The 24,980-nt window shown below is 36.8% G+C and overlaps 1 protein-coding gene and 1 long non-coding RNA gene across 2 annotated transcripts in view; one reads left to right on the top strand and one right to left on the bottom strand.

Annotated features, from left to right (window-relative positions):
* Positions 1-7,772: 7,772 nt before the first annotated feature.
* Positions 7,773-8,638, bottom strand: LOC139692936 (uncharacterized). Its single transcript, XR_011701810.1, has 3 exons — positions 8,495-8,638; positions 8,001-8,230; positions 7,773-7,914 (listed from the first exon to the last, which is right to left on the bottom strand). It is a non-coding gene; the product is annotated as an uncharacterized lncRNA (long non-coding RNA).
* A 734-nt stretch (positions 8,639-9,372) lies between these two features.
* Positions 9,373-24,980, top strand: part of tst (superkiller complex helicase subunit twister) — a 29,201-nt gene continuing 13,593 nt past the window's right edge. Inside the window, exons 1-12 of the mRNA XM_071591232.1 lie at positions 9,373-9,487; positions 9,572-9,751; positions 10,019-10,256; positions 12,507-12,856; positions 13,432-13,602; positions 14,053-14,165; positions 16,538-16,769; positions 17,539-17,792; positions 19,102-19,531; positions 20,783-20,893; positions 21,699-21,930; positions 23,582-23,907. Coding sequence (XP_071447333.1) covers positions 9,446-9,487; positions 9,572-9,751; positions 10,019-10,256; positions 12,507-12,856; positions 13,432-13,602; positions 14,053-14,165; positions 16,538-16,769; positions 17,539-17,792; positions 19,102-19,531; positions 20,783-20,893; positions 21,699-21,930; positions 23,582-23,907 — 2,679 coding nt within the window. The 5' untranslated portion in view covers positions 9,373-9,445. The remainder of the gene's footprint in view (positions 9,488-9,571; positions 9,752-10,018; positions 10,257-12,506; positions 12,857-13,431; positions 13,603-14,052; positions 14,166-16,537; positions 16,770-17,538; positions 17,793-19,101; positions 19,532-20,782; positions 20,894-21,698; positions 21,931-23,581; positions 23,908-24,980) is intronic.

Below are 24,980 nucleotides of genomic sequence, written 5' to 3'. Positions count from 1 at the left end.
GATTAACCGCCACCAAAGAAAGCAAAGGCAATACGGCTGGCCGGAAAGGTGATGGCTTCAGTTTTATGGGAGGCGAAAGGGACTCTGCCAATAGATTATCTTCCCACTGGTCAAACAAGTACTGGAAAATACTACGCTGACCTTCTGGGCCTACTACCGCGAAAGATACATGAATAAAGGCCATGTTGGATAAGGAAGAGAGTCATTTTTCAACAAGACAATGTACGCTCACACAGAAATGTCGTTTCAATGGCAAAAATACGTGAACTAAGATACGAATTGTTGCCCTACCCACCTTATTCGCCTGATTTGGCTCCATCAGATTTCCATTCCTTCCCAAAACTCAAACTTTTCCGCTTTGGACAGAGATTCTCTTCAAATAAAGGACTAACAACCGAAGTGGGCGGGTATTTTTTAGGCCTGAAGGAATCTAATTTTCGAGATGGGATCAAGACATTGGAGCTTCGCTGGACCAAGTGCTAAAGTGTACAAGGAAATCAAATTGAAAAATAAAAAAGTTTCATTGAGGTCAATCGTTTATTTCTATTCCACTGCGAGAACTTTTCAAATAACCCTCGCATTACAAATCTGAATTATACCTAGTATCCTTGTGTGCTGAATTATAAATAGTATCCCTTGTTTATATTTTATACATATACATATATATATATATATATATATATATATATATATATATATATATATATATATATATATATATATATATATATATATATATATATATATATATATATATATGTAAGGTTTAATTAATTTTTTATTCATCTGTATACTCGCGTAGCAATGAGAAAAATTCAGCTGAAAGAAGGAAGGCAATACATTATTAAACTGACCCTTAGGTTCCCCCTCCCAACGTGACTTACGAAAATATTGTGACCATAAAAGTAGGGTTCGTTAGAGAGGTTATTCTTTTCTCTATGGTTGAAATCGTTGTAATATTTCCGAGTAGCTTACATTTAAGAGAATTCGCTTGTCCCTATTCATTTGTCAACGGCAGATTTGCGCTCGACTTGACCTTTGCTCTCTCAATTGAGCAGAACGTGATTAAGCATTCCCGCACTTATACAGTTTCACGTGTATAGAATATTCTCTCAAATGAGAGAATCGGGAGGTAGGGAGCAGAAAATAATACATTTGCAAACAAAAGATGAATAGGAATATTTATTTTTACGGTATTATAACCCCATTCTAATCCAGTGGCTTTGGAATAAAATTAAAGGTTTGGTATTCAATAGAGTGTAAAGGGAAAATCTCGGCAATAGAAGCAGCGATTTCTGTCAGGGATGCATCGAAAAAATCATAATTTTCGCCTACGATCAAATCACCTACGATTTGGCAAGGTAAAACTAAATTTTTAAACACTTAAATTTATTACGAATACGGCACAGTTGACCTGTTATTTGATGCAAAAATTGTAATATTTAATTTGAAAAATTCTTATAATAAGTGTAATCTTAGTGCATTATTACTAATTGACTCCAGAAGTCGAAAATGAAATAAATCTATCGGATGAACTTCAGCGATTAACTTTTTGCATCAGTTATTAAGATGATGTCGTGGCAAAATGGTACGAAAAATGTCAATAATTTTAACCTATGATACGGATTAGGTTCTTGTCGATAAGGAGCAGATGCTAGGACGGGTGTACAGGATTACTGACCCAATCTCACAAAGGAACTCTGCCCCATTCGCTTAATATTTTTCGGGCAGTTCATTGTGTGACACGCGATTATTGGACCACTTTGAATGAGGAACTCTTGAGGAACGAAGACGTGAAGGTTTAAGGTTTAACACAAGTCTCCCGGGTAATATACCAATCGCGTGCGAATAAATACTGACGTTTAGGTCGTCTCTATTCCAACATTACACGGGCAGAAGATACCGCAATAAGGATAATGTAAGGGAAACAATTGGAGCAAAAACCGATATCAGGAATGTTTTCCTAGAACATCGCGTGATCGCAATGGCAGGAAACGATGCGAAAAATCCTTCAAATTATCAAAATAAAACTTCAATATTTCCTATTGGTGTCAAGCAGCTCATGATCGAATCGCAAGTTTACCAATGCGGAGTAACATGAAGCACCCTGTCACGCTGTATTTCGACGACTTACAGGACAATGCACGCACTCAGTTTTTCTTTTATTTCAAATGCACAGGGGTAAACTGTTAGCTGTTTATAATAATCAAAATTAACTTTCCTTTTAAAGTTAAACTCTTAATCAGATGCGGAAATGAGGCGCGGAATTTTATTCTGATAGCAGACTAGGACTTACAATAGTTAGCAAGTTTTGTTATATATTCAATATGACTTCCACTACCGGGTGCATTTAATATTCAAAGCAACCAATATGTGCCGAAATTATTCTCATATGTTCTTATTTGGAAGTGAGATGAGTTCATAGTATTTTATCCATGAAGGGTAGTCACGAGATAACTGAATACTATTTTTGTCTTAAGCATTTACCTACACAGTGTCAAGCATTAGTCTAGAGTGAACTTGTTCAGGAGGCGGATACAATTCGTTTGTCGTTTTAATCCTCTAAATTTTACTAATAGAGCACAAGCGTCAAACTATACGAGGGTAGTCCCAGATGTGCCCTACCTGACATAGAGATGGCGGTAGTTGTTTAAAAATATCACTGTTTTTATAAAGTATGAAGTCTATAAAGCATATGTTTCAAGTTTGAAGACGCCACGTTGTTTAGTGTTTGTTTGGCAGCCATCAGCAATGAACGTTTTCAGTGAATTTGTGAAATTGGAGAAAATTGGTCATCGTTATGTGATATAATACTTTTATTTGAAAGACCTCAGCCCTACCAATATGGAAGCTAAACTGGATTCTACTCTGGGTGAGTTTACTCCTTTGTTTACAACAGTAAAATATTGGGTAGCAGAGTTCAAACGAGGCCGTATGAGCTGTCAAGACGAGCATCGCATTGGTCGTCCAAATGACGTGACGACTCCAGAAACTGTGAAGAAAATCCACAAAATGATACTGGATGATCGTCAACTGGGTGTGCTTGAGCTAGCAGACATAGTAGGCATTACAAAAGGTGCGGTACATTGGATATTAACTGAAAATTTGGACATGATAGTGCCGTGCCGCTAGATGGGTGCCGCGTTTGCTCACACTTGAGCAAAACCAGTGATGTGAAGATGTTTCAATTGAGTGTTTAGCAAAGTTTCTTGGCAATAAAGCAGAGTTTTTGTGCCGTTTCACAACCATGGATGAAACATGGGTCTATTACTTCACACCCGAGACAAAAGGACAATCAAAACAGTGGATTCAAAAGGGAGAACCGCCTCCAAAGAAAGCAAAGACCGTTTCATCTGCAGGCAAGGTCGTGGCGTCGGTTTTTTGGGATGCGCGTGAGATAATTTTGATTGACTATATTGAAAAAGGAAAAATTATCAACAGCGAGTATTATGCGAACTTATTTCAGCGTTTGAGTGAAGAAATCAAGGAAAGGCGGCCGCATTTGGCTAAGAAGAAAGTGTTGTTTCATCAAGACAATGCAACAGCTCACAAATCCGTTATTGCAGTTGCCAAAATTCATGAATTAAAGTTTGAATTGCTACCTCATGTACCCTATTCGCCAATTTAGCCCCTCGGATTATTTTCTGCTCGAAAACTAGAAAAAATGGTTCGGTTGTTAAAGATTTTCGGACCGTGAGTAAGTCGGCAGTTAATGGCTATTTTGAGGAGCAAGACAATTCTTATTACAAAAACGGTATCGAATTTATTGAACATTGCTGGGAAAGGTGTATAGAGCTGAAAGGAGATTACGTTAAAAAATGAATACATGTTTTTCCAAAATTATTGTTTTCTTTGTTGGGGTGGGTACTTATGGGATTACCCTCGTACTTCAGGAGGTTAAACAAAGTTATGCCCACCATTATTCGCTCGAATAAATCCTTTCCAACATTTCGTTGGCGCCTCATAAAGTCACACAACTTGAGTTTACAGGACCCTAGGTGTTTCTCTTTCAGCCGTGATTCTTCGTTTTGCAAGAGCCTGTAGTCCTTCAACTACATTAGTTTGCGCTCCAGTAGCTGGATTTAGAAAATTCTCCATGACTCTAATGTGTGAAGTGTTAGCGTTGTGTGTATATGAGGAATTACGGTATAACTTGCCCATATATCTGATACTACGAGTAATGTATAAATTTTATATTTTAAATACTACAATTGGTGCATTGTAAAATTGTATGTATTATACATAATGAGTACTCGTATTAACATCCCTAGAGGATTATTCTTTAATGACATTCATTTAGGTAGATTCTGATCTGCCGGGACCTGGATACGTTCTCCCTATATTAGACTTGTGAAAAGACACTTTCGTTTATTTCTACAGTTAAACCATCTTTAATCTTTGGACTAAATTAGGGAATACTCACACACCTTCCGGAAAAAATGTTACTTGTCAGCTACTGTCGCACTGTCGAAGCCCTTCCTTATAGAAAAGAATTAGTTTACTTCCTACTACAACTGTACAGGAACTGCATAATAGTCTCGACATTAACTTTGCTGAGCTTTAACCACGAATCAAATGTATAAGCATAATCGTATACGTTTAGAAGTTCGAAAAAACCTTTGATGACGTCGCCATTTCTTCTCACCATTTTCAAACTCGTTTCATGCCCTTGATTACACAGCCTTGAAATGCGTAGAATTTCTCAGTCCGCAAGAGACGAATAGCATATTTTTCAACTGATAGTTCTCTGATGAATTAAATCAATCCCATAACATGCAATTCATATCTCGTCAAGCTTTGAGATAAGAAGGTAAACAATTTAAGTGAAAAACAAATGAACGATACCCAAAACACTGTCAAGGAAGCGATGTGAAAGTAAACGAAAATTGAGGCATGAAAGTAAACAGGAAAACGACAAATTTTACCAAAACACTCTCAAAGAAACAAAATAGCGTCCGTTTTATGAACCAGGCTTCGTATATCGTTCACTCGCCAAGAGTAATATCTTTATAACATAATATTCCGCTTTTAAATAGTTTATCAAAATTTTAATTTGAAATCATGTATTTTTTAATTCTCAGGTATGTTTAAGTCCTTGCAATGTCCAATATAACATGCCTTTAGCCCCTAAAATGTTTCAGCTTCCTAATTAGCTTCCGACAAAATTATCGATATTTTTTTAAATCTTAGAGCATATTTCTTAAGTTAAGTCTGTTCACCTTCATACAGGGTTCGTCCGGATAATAAGTGTACTGACTCCTGGGCTGGGCCCCCAGCTGGGCTCCAGGCGCGCCCAGCACCGCTCTGACGGGCTGCGATTGGAGGGGGGTATGTTGGCAAGCGACGCTGAAAAAGGCAGTCGGCTCTGAGCTGTGATGTAGTGAGGAGCTCTGTTAACGCGAACCTCCACGCTCGACCCACGTCACGGAACGCGATGCCGAAGTTTTTGGAGCAGCGTTATTCCATCAAATTTGCGGTAAAGCTTGGGAAATCGTCTACCGAAACTGTCGGTATGATTAACCAGGCTTACAGGGAGTCAGCCATGTCCAGAAATATGATCTTTCGGTGGCACAAGATGTTCGTGGAGGGCAGAGAAGAGGTCTACGACGAGTCTTCGAGAGGTTCCCGATGATGCCTTCGCGGGAGCGTTCCAGGAATGGGAACGCCGCTGGAACAAGTGTATCGACTCACAAGGGTCCTATTTTGAGGAATATTAGCTTAAGATATGTAAAAGTGTAATAAATTTTTTTTCCTAAGCTCAGTACACTTATTTTCCGGACGAACCCTGTAAACTTCACCTTTTCTTTAAATGGCATTTTTACAACCTCCATTCCCTTGTCTTTGAGGTCAATTTCTCGAGTTGCTCGGTAACCACCCCATCACGGTTACCAAACCAGCCTATAATTTGTCAATAATGAGAAAATAACTAATGATAAGTTTGCCAACTGGAAAAACCAAAGTTGATGATTAATTGAGCGCCCACCTACGATTTCAATGTAAAATTTCGACACAATAAAGAAAAGCGCAATACAATGTAAAAGAGTGCTGAAAAAAACACAAAAGACTTAAATTAAAGAAAACACCACGTGTTTAATACAATACCAGGATAATTAAATCAAAACCTTCGTATTCAATTATGCATTTTTTTTCTTTTGGCAAACCCTTTCTCAAACCATTTTCTCGCTAAAGGAGCGCAGTCGTCACAGTTTTAATAGAGTCGGCCCCATATAACTCACCGGAGTGTAGTATTACTGTTTTGCAAGGCCGAAGGAGTTTTTCAAATCATGAATAAATTTCCACTTTCCATCGATTTCTTCCAGGAAAAATTAGGCCTCTTTCTCGTGACCAACTTCGACGCCCAACGAAGTCTGGTCTCCTAACGATCGAACCGCCGCAAATTTTACGCCGTGCGGGATAAAGGGCTCTTCGTCATTCGTCGGCCAGCAGTGGAGGAGAATATCCTTCCGTCACTATGGCTCCCGCTTCAAAAACAACGAATTACCCACGTGATGCTTCATTTCCGACGGCTCCGATGCGTGTGCGTTGAGTCCACGATTTATCATGCACGTTGTCCCGACTAAAATAACGTGGAAGCGAACACCAAGACCGTATTTTTAGCAACCTTGAACGTTCGTTCTCGAGCCACTTTGTTTGGAAGCATTATTTGATAAACGAGTTGTGAAAATTCATAGCTAGAATCGCGAAATCTCTGCGATTTACGACGACAATTCACAAGCATTTACAATTCATGCTGAACGACTGTGTATGAACCTCTCCATTATTAAGAGGTCTATAATCCCCTCTCAATGAGTGAATCTGTTTGTTGTCTCAGGCGTAACTTTATGGAATTTGCATAACATATTGAAATGTAATGAAATAATTGACTTTGTAATTCCACACACTTTATTTTAAAAAAACACGACCCAGGTTTCGACGTTGAACGTCATCATCAGGTGCACCTGATGATGACGTTCAACGTCGAAACCTAGGTCGTGTTTTTTAAAATAAAGTGTGTGGAATTACAAAGTCAATTATTTCATTACATTTAAAGAGTGAATCTGTGTCCAAAAATGAACAAAATAATACTCATGAGCGTTGAGGTTGTGGAAAAGGTGTTGAATTACTGGGTTATTGTTAGTTCGAGGGTTCAATGGTTGAACGTGAGACCTCGTTCCGTTGAGACCGTGAGTATTGTTTTGTGTTCGACGTCTCTGAAATTTATTATGAATGGTATTCGTTATCAGTCCATCAGTTTAAATATCTGTCGACGGCACAGTACATTGTAAGCCAAATAGAAAATAATTTATGGCAGAACTTTCTGCCAGCAATCAAGTGCTGTTGTATTTATATTAACGACTACAATCATTCCACAACAAGGCAACTCTTTCTGTTCATCGTTTACGAATAACAAATAAATACATTGAAATTAACACGAATGCATCTGAGGGTGTTAGAATTGAACCAACCAAAACAAAAAATAAATACTTTGATACCTCATTCATGTGTAATGCATTGAAGAAGGTGAGCAGAAGCAAGTATAATGCATTGAAGAAGGTGACTTTATATTAATCAGTTTCCCAGATAATTATATTTCGGTGTTGATTATAATCATGAGACTTTACTCTCGAAGGGAGCGCTTATCCCGAACTAATGTTTACGCTTCTTTATTTAGAGATAACGTTATTAAATTTCTCCCTTTCCACGGTAGATCCGAAATAACGAACACCACTCTATAGTGTAATAATTTTTATTTCTAGATAATCACATTCACAACAAGTATCCCCATCACTTTACACTGAAGATTCCTTGAGATTTGTGGTATTCCACTCGTGGCCCCCATACATATACATACAGGCCCGATACAAGATGCTGGAAAGGCATTTTTGTGTTTATTCCTTCAAGCTACGCTCAACCCTGCGAACCATCGAATTTCTATCAGACAAACAGACGATGGCATTTTTACTATTTTAAATCAGGATAGGGATTAATGAATTCTTTACCGTTTTCATCTCGTTTCCTTATCAAAGCTTCGAAGTGGTCTGCGGCGAAGCGACAGATGAGCTCGTCCGGAGGCTGTTGTCGCAGTATTTCCCTTGCCAAACTTTCCAGCGCGGCCTCAAGCCCCAAGGGTAGGGCCACCTTTGTTGGAATCGCTCTTGATAACATTTGGATAGCACTCCTGGGAACGAACAGAATTTCTCTTTGAACCGGCTTCACTTTGACAAACTTTCTGAAAGAAAAGTTGAGAAGAAAAAATAATCGTTGCTACCAACTAATACGTAAATCATCATGTGGGTGTTCATTCTTTTTTTTTAAGAGAGGGTTTTCATGAAATGAACGTGATTTCGGTTCGTTATTAGTTGTTTATCAAAGACCAAGGCATATTTACACGCGATTTTAAATGCCCAAAAACTATTTAAGGGTTTAAAAAGCTTGCATATAGAATACACCACAAACCTTATTATGGATTAAAATACGATTAAATGTGATTTACCTGAAATGTCGGCGGAAACAGCAACGTTTTCGGTAAAACAGCACACTTCGTCCACGAGGGGCATCGCTTAACCCAAACACTGAAATATATACACCTTGGAATGCGGCTTTCCGTCTTAGGCGCCTGCGCAGCTATAAGAAATTTTCCTTTCGACGTCCCGCCCAGTCCACCTGAGATTACACTGTCGTGGTAGCGTGTGCCAGAGAAGTAGGTTTGTTTATTTCTCCCCGACACATCTCATTGCTCAGCGATACGATCAGGTATTGATCAAACAGCTTCTCTGTGAGGTACGAAAGTTCGTGAAACAACGGATTTATAATTGAAATCCGCACATAGGCAACTACGCTGGAGCATTCATTAATACTCTTTATAGTTTCACCGTTGATACTGTGTCGAGCCAGTCATAATGCTCCATATAAATTAGACCTTTCTGAATAGCTTGAATGGGTGGTATGCAATGGAAAATATTTCGTAGGTAACCAGATACTGGGCCAGATAAGCGCGCAGTTTTTACTGTCTATATGCGCGCATATCTATGCACATTCGCAATTATAAGAGTACTTGATGAAAATTATTTATAATATATTTTTTCCAACCGCATACAAATAATGTTGATTTTAAGATGCAGAGTATAAATTCATTTCTACTAATCAAAACTAAAAGTCCTACCAAACAGAGAATTGAAAATATTCAAAATTAATATGCCCAGTCCAAATAGGATCAGTTTATTTCTTTGACAATAGAGCCGCTATCGTTTGCTCACTATAATACTGATTATTTAAGAATTCCACTTCCGTACGTGATGTTCGCGGCGCATAGGGAAATGTAAATACAACTCGAATATAGTCATTCATTTGTTTTTTTCTGAATGGAAGTAATCGTACATGGGCTGACACCGGCTTTCTGCTTGATAGGTTATAGGTTTTTTAGTTGGACATAGTGATAGGAATTATGTCCAATTCAGTAGAAAATGAATTGGAAGTCAAAGTGCAGGTATAATTGACTGTCACAGGATATTTTTGTGGGTCTGAGGGAGATTTTGATAATTTTAAATCATGTTCTTTTTGTTATCCATAGTTACCATTCGGACCTCCTCCAGTACTTCCGGACGTTAAAAAGGAATTACAATCATTTTTACTTTGTACCGACAAGTTACCGATTCACGATTTTAGAAATTCACAGAGATTTTGGAAGAGAACACCCAATCCAACCTCATTGTTCGATGTTAGTCTTTCACCCCTTGGAACAAATCTCAAGGCAAGTCTGCAACGAGTCGTAGTACAGCTTACAGCAGTACAGCTTATATCTTAGAGAAAGTTTTATTGCAGTGTTATTAGCTGAATTGGAATTGCTAGGTTACAATTCGTGAATTAAAATCTAATTCACTATTCGAATGTACCACATGGTTTATTAATTAAGGGTTGTTACTGTTACTTCTAAATGTTTTGTAAACGCGTGGTATTCTGTAAATATTTGCACTAATCATTTTTCATGACTATTTATTTCATTGGTGAATAATTGTAGGTTGAAAGGGACCCAACTACAGGTGAACTTTTGGGATTAAAAGAAGTTGTTGTCCGAGATGTTGGTGCTCACGCAAGGAATTCTGCTTCTCTCTCACGAGCCCCAGGACCTCCATCAGAGGCCGTACGAGGAAGTGTTTCAAATGTCCCATTTTGGCCAGCTGGAATACCAAAACCTCCTTCAAGGCAGGACATGCAAATTAAAAAAGCTGAAGATGGTGGAATTGATTTTGAGAATGGTAATTATATCTTTTGTTTGAGGGAACATCTCAATAGCTTTTTCCAGAATTTTCATGTGCATTTACAAATCCATTAGTAGACATTTTTGAGGCTATTCAAATTGAAACGTTAGTGTCATGGAAACCTATTGATGTGGTTGACTCCCAGAAATGTCATGCCAAAAAACATCATTTGTCATTGCAATGAAATATGTCACCATAATATTTATAGTTGTTGGGGTCGCATTTAAATAATAATTTAACTATTTTTATTCCTCTTCTGAAAAATATATTAAATACATATTTGTCCACCAAGGATATCTTTAAAGCATCAAGTTTAAGTTCACTGTTAACGTAACACACGAAGTTTAAACTGGCTTAAAAACTTAGTAATTTAATAACTCTGAGGAATTTTGTTTAAATAAATTAACTAGTGTGATAAATGATAGCCAGAAGAAAATTATTTCATCGTTTACCTAAAAAAGCCTTATATTTTGACAATATGCCCATCTTTCGAAAGGTCTTATTGTACAAAATGATAGATTTATATGATACACAATTTTTAAAAATATCCAAGAAAGCACTGTAAAAATAGGAGAATCCAAATTAAGTTTTTGATCCTTCTATACTATTCTGTGGTAAAACATTTCTTCCACCTTGTTTGACGCATGCTCAGAGGAAAATTAGACTGCTCATATTTAAAAAGTATTCCTGAGAGTAGTTTCACCGTTGATGGTATGTTACATCATTTTTAGATTTAACTTCTCCATGTGTAAAAAATGTTAGACTTTTTAAATCAGGATTTTTTTATCTCTGTCAAGGGTAAATTATGATATCTGCCAGTTATTGAGTTTGAAATAAAATTATCCTATCAATACTTTGAATTAATAAACGTTATTAGTTTGCCATATTTTAAGTTAGATTGTACTGCCATGATTGTTTATAGCTGGGAATCCATTATATACATCATTTTTACCCAGGAATGGTGCTGTATATAGTCGGACAATTCTAAAAATATTTGAAATTGCATCATTTTTTGCTAATATCCTGGGCCATGGAGGAAATGTAATAAGATTTTTTCTCCAGTGTCACTAGATACCCTGGTCAACTACCACAGTGACAAGCACTTGTGTAGCATGCTTGCCCCAGTCACTATTTTAAAAATTAGGGCAGTATATAGGGGAGAATATTAGACAAATGAGGAAGGGGCAGGAATAGGATTGGCATGTTGAACGGAATGGAGGAAGGAAGTATGTAGAATTGAAGATGGGTCTATTTTAAGGTTGGAGGTTGGGTTAGTTAAGTCAGACAAGGGAATCATCGCTGTACCATATGGAATGGTAGATTACTAATAATATCAAATTATAAAAACTCCCTTCTAGTCAGTGACTGGCTGTGCCTTCTTTGGTTGTGCACAGTGTGAAATGGAGGATATGGTAATGATTTATACTCATCAGGACATTTCTTTTCTTCCAAAATATATCATGTACATAATTGTGTGTATGAAAGAGAGGATAAGAGAAATATTTGCCTGATCGATATATTATTGAATAACCATGAAAATGTGATAGCTTAAAAAATGACAACTCCAATAAAGTAGACGACTTTAAACAGTTGCTGTTTTTTAAAATATGCATTCATTATTTTCACAAATTTGTTGATGTTGAAGGTAGGGACGAGTTTTGTATCCCTGCCCAATTTCATACACCCAGATAAACAGTAACTGGCTTCAACTGGAAACTTTAGAGTTTGAACAGACACTTAGTTATGTATGGAAACTATACATTCAAGCCTCCTTAACCATGTTAAAGTTACTTATTCATCATCAATTTTTAAAAATTCAAGCCCGTTTTATCATCGTGAACATGAAATTATACGCATGAAGGGAAATACACTACGCCCTGGCATCATCAAGATGATGCTAGAGTGTAGTGTATTTCCCTTCATCCCATTTTGCCACACAGTAGAATCACCAAGATGATGCTACTGTGTGGCAAATCTAGTTGACAGTAATAAACTCCTTTCTGTGGAAATTCAAAGTCTTTTTATTCTTCCTTCCTTCATGCTTTGCAAATGAATTTCTTCTAATTATCGGCCTCAACTATCTCTCAAATCTCTCTCGTGAAATTATAGCTTAATTTTAGTTTATTGGACCCGAAAATGAATATTGATTTTCTCTCAGCAACAGTACCATCATTAAATCTTAATCTGAAAATCTCAATACAAACTCTTTAATTTTGAGATTGTAAAACACTGTATTTGTGCTTCTAGACCTGATTACCTGTCCCCCGGGGATGTCTAGAGGGTATGAGTTCGAAGAGTCTGAGAAAGCGGAAGTGGTGAGTGAGGCGAAGGAAGAGAGAGAGGAGAAGGGGGTGGAGAAGGAGGAAGCGGCTGTGGCAACAGCCCCTAAAAAGAAGGGAGGGGATGAGGAAGAGGAGGAGGACGAGGAGGTGAATCTGGCAGCCGTGCTTCAGCAGGAGCAGAGCATTTGGAGTGCATGGAATAAGGGGGAGGGCAAGAAGAAGAGGGATAGGGATGCAGACAAGGAGAACAAGCCCAGTGCCCTCAATATTGTGCAGCAGAAGGACAAGGAAGACTTGGAGAAGGTCATCCCGAAGGCATGTAATCGAAAGTTCATCAATAGTTTGGATGTTTTGGACATTTATTCAAAATTAGGTATATATCTGTGAAGAGTGTTTGACAACTGGACGGAGTTTTCCATGTTCTATTGTTGCAGAGAACACCTGCTTAAGCTAAGCTTTGTAATTATTAGGGTAGCAAAGCTTTGTGGAGAACTGCTGGTATCATATGGAGAGAGAATTTTCCTATTTTCACTCTTTTAGTGTTTTAAACCAAATGGTTTTGGGTTCAGTTTAAAATGAATCTCAAATTAATGACAATTCACATTTTTCATCTTCAAGTACCTTGCTTTGCATTGGGGAATATTGCTTGGTTTTGTTTTACTCTGCTCAATTGAATTCAAGACTTTGTTTGTTAATTTAGTAATGCTCTTTTGGACTTGAATTGAAAGTGGATGCATTATTGGTATCTAGAATTTTTCAAGAATGTCATGTTAGCTAATAAGGAATTAGTTAAAGGAACTGTTAAAAATCTTATGGTCATTAAGGTGCAGGAATTGTAGTCAGCACTTATAGTCTGTACTTTTATTAATGCCAACCTATTGTCCTTGCAGGAAGACAACATTCCAATAATCAACATCAGTAAGCCGGTAAAAGAAGTGAAGAAGATTACAGACAAATGGGCTGAAATGATTGATATGTCACAACCTGTATTAGACTTCAGGCAAAGGCTTCCCATAATGGCCCATGAATGGCATTTTGAACTGGACACATTTCAGAAACAGGTTATTTCTGACTTCAATATTCTCTCATAGCCTATTAAATTTTCTTTTCAGTAAATGAACTGTCTTCAGCTCTGTTGATATTAATTTTATAATGTGCTTTTTTAAAAATTCTCCAAGTTACACTTACATATAAAAGTTGTATTTTTTATTCTCATATTTCTGTAAACATTTTTACATATTAAAATGCTAAATCTTCTGATTTTATAACAAGTATTATTGTTTTTTATCAGACTTCTAAATTTAAAAGAGTATTAGAAATGTACAAACCATCATTATAATGTCAAAAGTACTTGTTATAATGCAGAATTTCACGTAATAAGCAGAAAATGATGATAAAAATTACTTATGTTTGATGGGATATTTTTAATAAAACATAGGATTTTCCTGCCATTTGGTTCTTGTTGGTTACTCATTATTATGTCACTACATTTGATATTTTTTACTTTTCAGGCTATTTTACTTTTAGAGAAGAAGAACCATGTGTTTGTTTCTGCACACACTTCTGCAGGGAAAACTGTGGTTGCTGAATATGCCATTGCCATGGCTATGAGGAATAAGACAAGGTATTAAGGTTTTTACTTTGATATTTTAAATTAGCGCTTGTTTTCCACAATAATCATATTATCAGCCAGGCCATGGCCTAGATTGTCAAACCCTGAAAATAAATGCAGGTTAAAATTTGGGAATAATTAGAATTATCAGATAATTGATGTGACATATGTAAAGGGAACATTTTAGTTTTCATCATAGTAGCGAGATTATGCAGTCATATCAACAGATCATTGTAGTGACCTATTCATTTCCAGGACTCTGCTATGCAAGAGACAAGCCACGTCTTTACACCTTACAGTGTTGATAAACATACTCTGAAGTTATGCAACAAATTCAGACTTTCAAAATCATTCCCCTTTGCTTGGGATTCAAAACCCCGATACCTCGATGTCCGGCCGAGTGCTTTAGCCAGTTTAGCTATCGAGGTAGTTTAGCTATCTCTTAAACTCTGAAATTTTGGGGGCTTTAAAAGGACCAATATGTAGTGATGAAATACGGTACATACAATGTCACAGGCATTCGTAGTCGTGCGTGACGTGCCACAGTCCACGAAGTTAAAGCCAACTTTAAACACTTAGGCTCTATAAAGCCAACTTTAACTTTTACTCTGAAGTATTCCAGGAGCCAGGTAGTCATCACTGTAGACAGATACAGCCTTGCAGTCAGGAAGCATAATTGTCAAGGCTAGCTGGCTTATGTGGTCTGTCTCAAAATTAAGTAGAATAACTCTGGGAAAACATTTATTGCAGATCGAGGTACAAATAACTAAAATTTTTCAAAATAGCACCCGGAAGGTGTCAACAGCAACCTCATTCACTCATCTTGTCACGGCCCTCTTTGATGTTATCCAGCATTCCAAATGGTTGCCTTTTCAAGTTCCTTTTAATTCTTGGGGACAAAAAGAAGTCTGGTGGTGCCACATCAGGTCTGTTGGGTGGCTGGGGCAGCATTGCAACATTGTGCTTGACCAGATACTTGTCACGAGGAAGACTGTGTGAGACAGTTGTCATTGTGCAGCCTCCTGTTTGGCAAAGATATCCTTCCTACTGATGCGTTGCACTCATTTACACAGCCTTGCGAGGACTTCCACGTAGAACTCACTATTCATAATCTGTCTCTGTCGCACAAATTCACGTTAGATAATGCCTTTTGATTCAAAAAACATGATGAGAATGGTAAGACTTATTTTTGAGAGTGGTCCTATGTAATGCATTTGTGGTGTCTGCAAAATGTTTACCAATTTAGAAGGATTTATGATATTCAATAGGTGATCAGTAAATGATGACTGCTTGCTCTTTACTGATGCATGGATGGTGTTTATTGTCCACTTCAAAGTCAAACTCAAATTTTGTGGTTGGTATTCATCTGGTTTGGTTGTGACCTTCAAGAAATCAGTATGAATCAACCTTTTCTTATAAATTTTGTTTCTAGCAGTTTTTTCAAATGTATTTTATCTCTCACTGTAAAACTTTGAGTAATTAACAGTAGTCAAATAATAGAATGAATTGTCAACCAAATAAAGTTGTACTTATAAATCATTTTTACAACAAAAACGATAGCATAAGTCCTATATTTGTTACTACTTAGCTTGTGTAAAATGTCTAAAAAGCTAATTGTACCATCATCATTAGAATAGATATCAGACAAATCATTTACTAACCCTTGTTCAATGGCAACATGGGACTCAAACCTGACCTGACCGTATTAACTAATCTGACCTGTGCAAATTAAGCGCATGTATGTTTATGTAAGTAAGGATATGGCAGAATACTATAACATATTTCCCTAGCTTTAATAATCAGTTTAATGGAACCTCAAAGGGTGTATATTAAAAAATATTAAAATATAAAATAATATTATCATCGAGAATATTAAAAAATGAATCAATATTGGTGGAAAACTTTAAAAAAAGCACCTGGAAATTTATTGTATAGGTTTGGAAAGTCTGGATTTTTTTAAAGACCCAGCAGCCTCCCTGATTATGTGCACACCATTGGAGATTGATAATAAAGAAATTTAGTGGTTTTCCTTGGGCCACCAGTCAAGCATCTATGATATATATTATATTAAACCACAGTTATCAATCATCTAAGGTCAGTTTGATAGGTGAAGTTAAGAGCTCACTACTAAGCCCAACGGCGTGTGAAATTCATGCATCAGGGTAGGAAAGTTAGTTCCTTTCCCTGTGCCAGCCATGTTTCCCAGGAAGATCTGGTATCGGAAAAATCACTGGGCTTCGGTAAAACTGAGGGTACCGAGAGGCATCCGTGGCATTCTGGTCAGAAATCCAACATTTTATGTACTGGAATTCCACATCCCCATTTCTTATATGTACTTGCTTTTTGTACTGCCTCTGCTAAAATTTCATATGTAACATTTTCAGAGTTGTGTACACATCTCCAATCAAGGCCCTCTCCAACCAAAAGTACCGAGATTTCAAGACAACTTTTCAGGATGTTGGTCTAATCACTGGTGACATCCAGATTAACCAAACAGCTTCTTGCCTCATCATGACTACAGAGATCCTTCGTTCAATGCTTTATCGTGGTAGTGACACACTCAGGGATTTAGAGTTTGTTATTTTTGATGAAGTTCATTATATCAACGATGCTGAGGTGAGTTATTTATTATATGAGCATGTGTATACTACAGAGAGTGTGAGGAATGAATCAAATTCAGGTTACCTTCTTTATCATCAATTAATCAATGTATTCTACCTATTTTAATGGTAGATTTTGGACAGTCTCTAATGATTATTTATTTCTAAAGATTGCGGAAACTTCCTGTTTTCTTCATTCATTCATAACTTCTGCCTGTCTTCATGCTGTTGTGTTAGCCCACTCTCTTCTTTCCTCTACCCTAATTACCCAATGTTCTTTCTTCTATTAGGATTTTTTACATCGCTTTCTACCTCCCAATATTTCTTCCATCTACTTCCTCTGCCTTTTTTGGACTTCCATCAGTAACCTACTCCCTTCATCTACTCTCTTTAAACCTCAGTGTTTGTCTTCCTTCCTGTCCAACTTATTTTGTTCATTCTCCACCACAGCTCAAAAACCTTTAAATTATGCTCATCCTCTTGTCTCTGACATCCATAAAGCACTACTCTCCATATTGAAGTCTTTATTTTCTTCATTATGAATGCTTTTTTTCAAATAGACACTGTTTCATTTTAAATGTTTGAAATCATTTCCTGTGACATTTTTGAGGAGTGTTGAATATGCCAGTAAGTATTTAACTCAATCAGCAATGAAGGCTGGCAGGAGAAATAAAGATGTTTTTGTAGTCTAATGATATATTCTACACGGTTTTGGACAAATATTTTGTTATTATTAACTGAAGGGATATCAATGGCTTTTGATTAGTATGATTGCTTGTTTACAGAGGGGCCATGTGTGGGAGGAAGTTCTGATTCAACTGCAAGAGAATGTGACCATTGTAATGCTCAGTGCCACAGTTCCCAATACTATGGAGTTTGCCCAATGGGTCGGGCAGACAGTTGGGAGGAAGGTCTATGTAATCAGTACTCTGAAGCGCCCTGTACCTCTAGAACATTATATTTATACTGGAACTGGTGGTTCTACAAAGGATAATTGTTTTTTAATTTTGGACTCCACTGGAAAATTCCTTCAAGAAGGGTATGTGCTTTCTTTATCTGTTTTAATAAACTCAAGGGTACTACTACTTACCTGATCAACTCCATCTCTGATTTCTGGCTTTGCAATAATACTGCTTATGTTGATATAAATGCATTTCAGCTACATGCTGCATAGTCTTGTTTTGAAATGTCTTTTACCTTGAAGAAATTTAATGGCATGTCAAACTTGGCTGATATTACCACAAAAATGAATAATCAAATCAACTATGGTCTCTTTAAGTTAATTTTAACCACAGGAAATGATTCTCAGTATTCATTATACTATCCTCAATCCAATGTTTTGAGTTGCATGTTTCTGAGTTATAAAGTAGTCTGTTGTGTACATATAATGAAATGTTCAGATTTTCTAATTATCTCAGTAAATCCCAGAGGAAGACTGCATTGGTTCTACGAGCCTCAAGTTGTTTCAATGCCCTGTTTGAGAGATTTTATTTGAAGAAATCAAATGAATAATTGTTGGGTGTCAGGTTTTGTCTTCTTTGGAAAATTTGGAAGTGTATCAGTATAAAGTATTTTGTCCATATAAAGCTTACTTTAAGCAGTAAATTTCTGAAATAATTTATTTACTACATAAAACCTCAAGTTTACATCACCCATGTATGCATATATTTTTATGATATGAATCAATGCAATCAAAACTATATAGTTTACATTCTATAAACTTGTAATTAGCATAAAATGTCACTGCCCCATAGAGATGATTTTATCATATTTCTTCTCATGTTTTATGTATGCATAACCATACCTTTTTTTTTTTATATCATGTACAGGGTGCGGCAGCATAACTTCCAATTTTATAAAGCAAAGCCCCTTTAAAAAAGGAATTTATGTTGCCATACCCTGTATATTATTTAATTAATATTATGTTTTGCTGACACACCAGTTATTGAAATATGTCAAGGTGTTTTTAAAATGACCATCAGACTGGTTATTCATTAACTGAAGCTGAAAGCCAAGTTATCCCAAATAAATTTGGTCCATAACAAGAGTGGTCATCATTGATGAGTATCACTGTCATTGTTAGATCAAATATGAAATGACAAAAATCAATTGTTACTTCAAGAGATTATTATCCGAAGATGTTTCTTTTTTTTTTCAATAGTATTTTGAGTGCATACGAGGAACAAAAAAGTGCATGCTTATCATGTGATGACTTCAGTGGAGATTGATGATTGAAATTATTTTCAATATTTATTTATTAAACTTCATTAGCTATCTTTCATATGTCAAGGAGAGTTAAATGTTATGTATTGGATGTAAAATAATTTTTTTTAAATCTTTCATTACAGCTATCATAATGCCTTAGAGTCAGTGAAAACAGAGAAACCACCTCAAGTTTCATCTCAAGGGAAAGACTTAGGGCGAGGTGGGGGTAGGGGAGGAGGTGGTGGGGGAGGAAGGGGTGGAGGAAGAGGGGGAGGAGGAGGAAATAGGGGACACCCTCCTAGGACTCACAGGGGCAATGTACCCCTTTACAAGATGGACCATGCAGCCGCAATGAAACAAGAGAAGACTCTGTGGATCGCACTACTCGACTTCCTGCGGAAGAAGGACAAATTGCCCGTGGTTATTTTCACGCTATCAAGAAAGCTCTGTGATCAGTATGCAGAGGCATTGTCCTCACAAAACCTGAACACCAAGGTGGAGAAGAGCAGGGTGCACCAGTTCTTCAAGCACTCCTTAAGACTTCTCAAGGAACCAGACAGGAAGCTGCCTCAGGTTGGTAGTGGTAGTTTGTGGAGTTTGCTCCCTCTTCTGTGTTCATTGACACTGCCAGGGAAGCCATATTTGAGAAACTGAAAGAATTCATGGGAGTCGGAAACTTCTCAAGAGATCTATGATGATAACAGTACCCATCATTTGATCAACGTGACTGAGTGATGGAGCAAGTACTTTCTATGTAATGTTCACTCTTAGAGTGTGCTAGCCCAAACAGGCAATTTGTAAATCTAAATTAGTCAGAAATTTCTATTTCTCATTCGTTATTAATGTTACAGTGGCACTGCTGATATCATTGAAAAAGAATTTAATTTTTCACCTAATTATTAGGTTAATGCTTTTATGTAGCCCTGAAATTAGAAAAGATGCAATGGAAAAAATGATTCATTTGTCGAAGGAATTCAGGAGAATTTTGAGGTCTATCTCGAAAGATTTGAGTGAATCCCAATGAAGGACAATGTTTCAGTGACAATGTAGGTTTAAATAGTGGACCTAAAAAGATTCCAACCTTTAATCTTGACTTTTATGAAAACAATGAAGCATTATGTTGGTTATCAACAAATGTTTTTGACTAAATATTTTCAATGCCATAACTCTGTTACCAAGGAGTTTTGAACAGATTACAAATGGAAAGAAACTTCTTAGAATTGTCATAGTTACCACCTGTTAAAGTATTTAGCGTCTCTTTTCTAACACCCTGTATATTTAAATTGCAAAAGTATATCTTGATGATTATTACAAATATTTTCCCATTAATTTTACTGTAAGGTAGCCAAAATAGAAGCAATTTAAATGTGAATGAAGCCGACCTCACGTAAAAATCACTATCTTCAATAAAAAAGTGCATTTAAAAGGGTCAATGTATGTAATCAAACCTGAATACTGAAAAAAAAGTCACTTCGAGCGACACTTTTTTGAAAATTTATCAGCATCACTCACAACAACATTAGCACTCAAAGAGTTAACAGATCAACAAGTTTGCCAAAAAAATGTATGAAATTAATTGAAACACTGTCATTTGTTTCGTTAGCCATGGCTGCTTATCCATCTTATAGCTAAGTGAGCTTAGTTAAAAATCTGATGAATCTATTCTAGTCAACATAATTTTTACTTGTTGAGGTCGTTTAAGCATGTGCATTTAGAACCCATCAGATATTTGGTGAAATATTTTCTCTTTTAGGCAAAATTCTTCTCTTCTATTATTTCATCATGTAATGGCTCATATGGTCAATGTTTATTTTTCTCTTTCAGGTAATGAAAATGCAGGAGTTGTTAGAACAAGGCATTGGAATACACCACAGTGGAATACTCCCCATTCTTAAGGAAATTGTTGAAATTATGTTTCAAGAAAGGAAAGTGAAGGTAAAGTAATTATGTCTTAAGATTCTATTTTTTAACATCCTAATTCATGACTATTTTTATTTTACTATGTTGTAACCCCATAAGTGTTCCATTCATGAAACCCCTTCCCTTCCTGATAGCTTCATCTTATTTCTGAGCTAGATTTTTGTTAGATAATCATAATCACTTTGGGCATGAAAATAGACCCTTCCCCCTTTCCCACTGTATAGTTTATGCTGTTATGTTTGCTAAAAGTGGACGACTCTATTGAAAACACTTTGGTATAAATTGTATGAGAGTTGTCCAGAAAGTAAACTCCATTTGTGTATAGCAAGCAAAGTAGTACGGAAGCCACTGTTTGCTATATTGACACACGCACTAAGACAGCACACCTTGAACAGCCATGTTCCAGGTGTGCTATACCCATGTTCCCCTGGCCCATAAGACACAGGCTGATTTTGGAGTAAAAAAGTGTATCTTTTGGGTTGGGAAATAGTGTTTACAAGGCATCCAAGATGTAAAATTAAGATTTCATCATGTTCCCTTATAATATCTATGGAGCGATAAGGAATAGACAATTGTCAAGGAATAAGGTGACTCATTTCAGTTAAACTCATTAATTCAATGGCAAGTTCACGAGAGTGAAACTGGGCCTCAATTTTATTTTTTTTATAATCTGAATTTGTTGATGTTTTAATCCTTTATTTTTTACAGGGTTTGAGTCCACCCTTTGTGATTTATAAGGGTGACATTCTTTCTTACTTTCCCATGGCATTTTGATGTCTTATATCATGAAATATTGCTGCAATTGCTGATTCTTCCTCAGGTATTGTTTGCCACTGAGACATTTGCAATGGGTGTGAACATGCCAGCTCGAACTGTGGTGTTCGAGTCTCACACCAAATATGATGGACTGCAGACCCGACCCCTTCTGCCTGCAGAGTACATCCAAATGGCTGGCCGTGCTGGCAGGAGAGAGCTGGATCCAACTGGGACGGTCATCATAATGGCCAAGAAGGGCGTGCCTGACCTTGAGACCCTCAATGCCATGATGATGGGTAACAATAGCCTCCCTCCCTTCGACAGCCCATTCCCTTCCGTCAAATGTTTATTTTATTATGGAGTGAGCGGAATCTACGATTTGGTTGAATTACAATGACAATTTTTTGTAATCTATCTATTTTCATTAAATTCACTTTCCTAAACTATTGAATAGATGAGGGTAAAAAAGAAACTTTACACTTCCACAATAAAGATTTAATATTTCACGACCATGGTTTCAATGCTGCTCATCATCATCAGGTAACATACATTAAAATTTTTCAACCTAACTCTAACTCCGAACGAAACTTTTTCAACCAACCCAAGTCTAACTCCAAGAGTAACTCGTCAAGTTTATATATGTGGTGCATAGATTTCTTGGCTATCTGTGTTTGTTTTCTGTTGTATAAAGTTACAACAGAATAAATTAAAAAAACATAATAGGTTCACCCAAAGAAAAAATTGGCATAATGCAACAAAGTGGGCGGGCAGGCGTAATGCAAACAAAAATTTTGTTGCATGCTACCTGATGATGATGCACAGCATCGAAACCATGGTTTTGAAATACTATATCTTTATGGTGGAAGTGTAAAGTTTCATGAAGGAATTCCTCAAAGTTAAACCTGAAACTGTCATTTTTTTATTAAAAAGAGTTGTTCCCTGACTTTTACTATTGCTTGTGATTGCTCAATGTGAATTATTGTTTACTTCCACTGATTTTCATTGCAAGTATGAAGTCTAGACAAGATATTTCACGGAGAATGTTCATACTATCATGTTCATTGTTGTAAATAATCAGCATTCCATCCCATGCTATTAATTCCTCATTCAGTGTTTGTCATGATGAGAGTTAAAGTTAGGATTTGAAAAGAAAAATTTCCAAGGAATCAATCATTTTTTAAATGATTCTACATTTCTGAATAATTAGTTAATAGAGTCATGTATTATTTTCCAGTGCATTGCCTTTTCTATTGAGTATTCTTTGGTTTATTTACTATCTATTATTTTTTGCTCTGCATTTACCTTTCAAAATGAGAATGTTAACTTTGTTTCATGAAAAATACTTGCTGATTGCTGATATTTGTAGATTGCTCTTTGAGGAAAATGAACGACATTTCATGCATGCTGCCTGATTCTATCTGAGATATAATATGCCAAAATAGGATAGAAAATTTGCTGTTGGCTGGTCATGAATTTGCTATTAAATAGGAATTCCCATTAGTTATGCATATTGGAGCATTCCAAATGGAAATATTTGCCAAAGTAAACATTTATTTATTCGGCAAAAATTTCCAGGTCTAGTATGCTTCAAGCTATGTTAGAGCTTATTTGTTTATTATGTGTTTACGTATGAGTTCACCCACTAGGATGATCAATCCTTTGGTATCATGACAATTGACACTGGAGGGTGAGACAACAAATGATATTTGTAACTCTTTAGTTAGTCTTTAAATGTTATTATTAGTAACTTAAATCTTTTGGTGATGAAATACAACCTGTGAGAGTAGCACAGATAATCCACAAAATGAATGATTGAGAGTTTCCTATACATCTAAAAATACTGCCAAAATTAGGATCCCTCTTAATGCCAGAAAATATTTCTTCTTAACTTCTCCGATTGTGGTTTACCTTCTTACCAGCCCTCCAATTTTCTTCCACACACGATAGGCAAGCCAAAGGCTCTGAGTTCAAAGTTCCGGCTGACGTACTCAATGATACTGAACCTAATGAAGCAGAGGGGTGTATCGATCACGGTCGAGCAAATGATGTCCATGTCTTTCCGAGAGATGTGGCACAAGAGGCAGGTGGAGGAAGTGCAGACCAAACTGCCCGAGGTGGAGTCTCAGCTAAGGGCGCTGATTGGGGCTGAAGAGATGGAGCGCGAGACTAGGGATCTGGACAAGATGAAGGTGACGTCAGCTGAGCTCATCACCCAGATGGATGAGTTCTATATGGCCGCAACCAAGTTCCTTGAGGAGTGGTGCTATGATATGGTGAGCAACACTTTAACTCTGTTAGAAAAAAGAAAAGAAAGTAAGCCTCGAATATTCTTTACATAAATTTTTACTTATATTGAGTAAAAGGAAACCATAACTTGATTGAAGAGAGTCACTCCTAGATGTTTTAAAGAAATTACACTGCAATGAAGTAAATACTCTCATTACACTTAAATTTATGTGTGCATTTAGCATAACAGTTTCACATAATAATGAAATTTCTGATTTGTGAAGCACCAAACTCCCTAACTTTTCGACTGTCACTGAATTCAAATATGGGATTTGGTGGAATCTACGTGGCTTGTCTGTTAAAAATCAGGTCTCCAATTTTTTTTCACATAGAAAAATACGTTTATTAGCAAGGAATTGTACATCGATGAAGAGGCTGGACTTACGGCTATTTTTCGACATAATCGCCACTGGAATTGATGCAGATTTGTGGGTGCTGTGGCATTTTTTGTATGCCCTTGCCGTAGAACTCTCATAAGTCGCACTAGTAGCATATAGCGGTACCCCCATTGACATTTATCATCAGTTATACAAATTCTATGGGCCACAATTTATGGACGTCAAAAACGTGCGAAAGTGGGTCAGAGAGGTCAAGGATGAACGTAGGTGTCTATGACGAACAGCATTTCAGTCGGCCCTCGGTTTCAGACAAAACAATGGCAAAATCGGAGAAAGAAATGCTTGAAGATCGGCTTGTGATGGTTTGTGAGCTGTGTGAACAGATCCCTGATGTTGGTTAGACTACAATTAAAATATTGTGTTAATAGGGGGGAATGCTGATGATAGGAGTCTGTTTTCATCAAAACAGTAATTGGCCCCATGCCACCCGTGCAACAGCCAATCTCTTGGCCCAATTTCAATGGAACATCATCACCCACACCCTCTCCTACAACCTGGACTTAACACGTAGTGATTATCCTCTGGTCCCTCGGTTGAAGTCACACCTGGGTGGAATAAATTCCCAGGCGAGCACTACCTGGGTGATGTAGACGACCAAAATTGAAGACCGACCAAAATGATGTTTGTCATGAACATATGTACATCCATCCTTGAAATCTGAA

This window comes from Hetaerina americana, unplaced genomic scaffold (assembly GCF_022747635.1).
Source record: "Hetaerina americana unplaced genomic scaffold, ioHetAmer1.1.p SCAF_44, whole genome shotgun sequence".
Classification (NCBI taxonomy): Eukaryota; Metazoa; Arthropoda; class Insecta; order Odonata; family Calopterygidae; genus Hetaerina; species Hetaerina americana.
The sequence above is the reverse complement of the archived record's forward strand: the minus strand, read 5'-3'. Positions and strand labels throughout refer to the sequence as shown.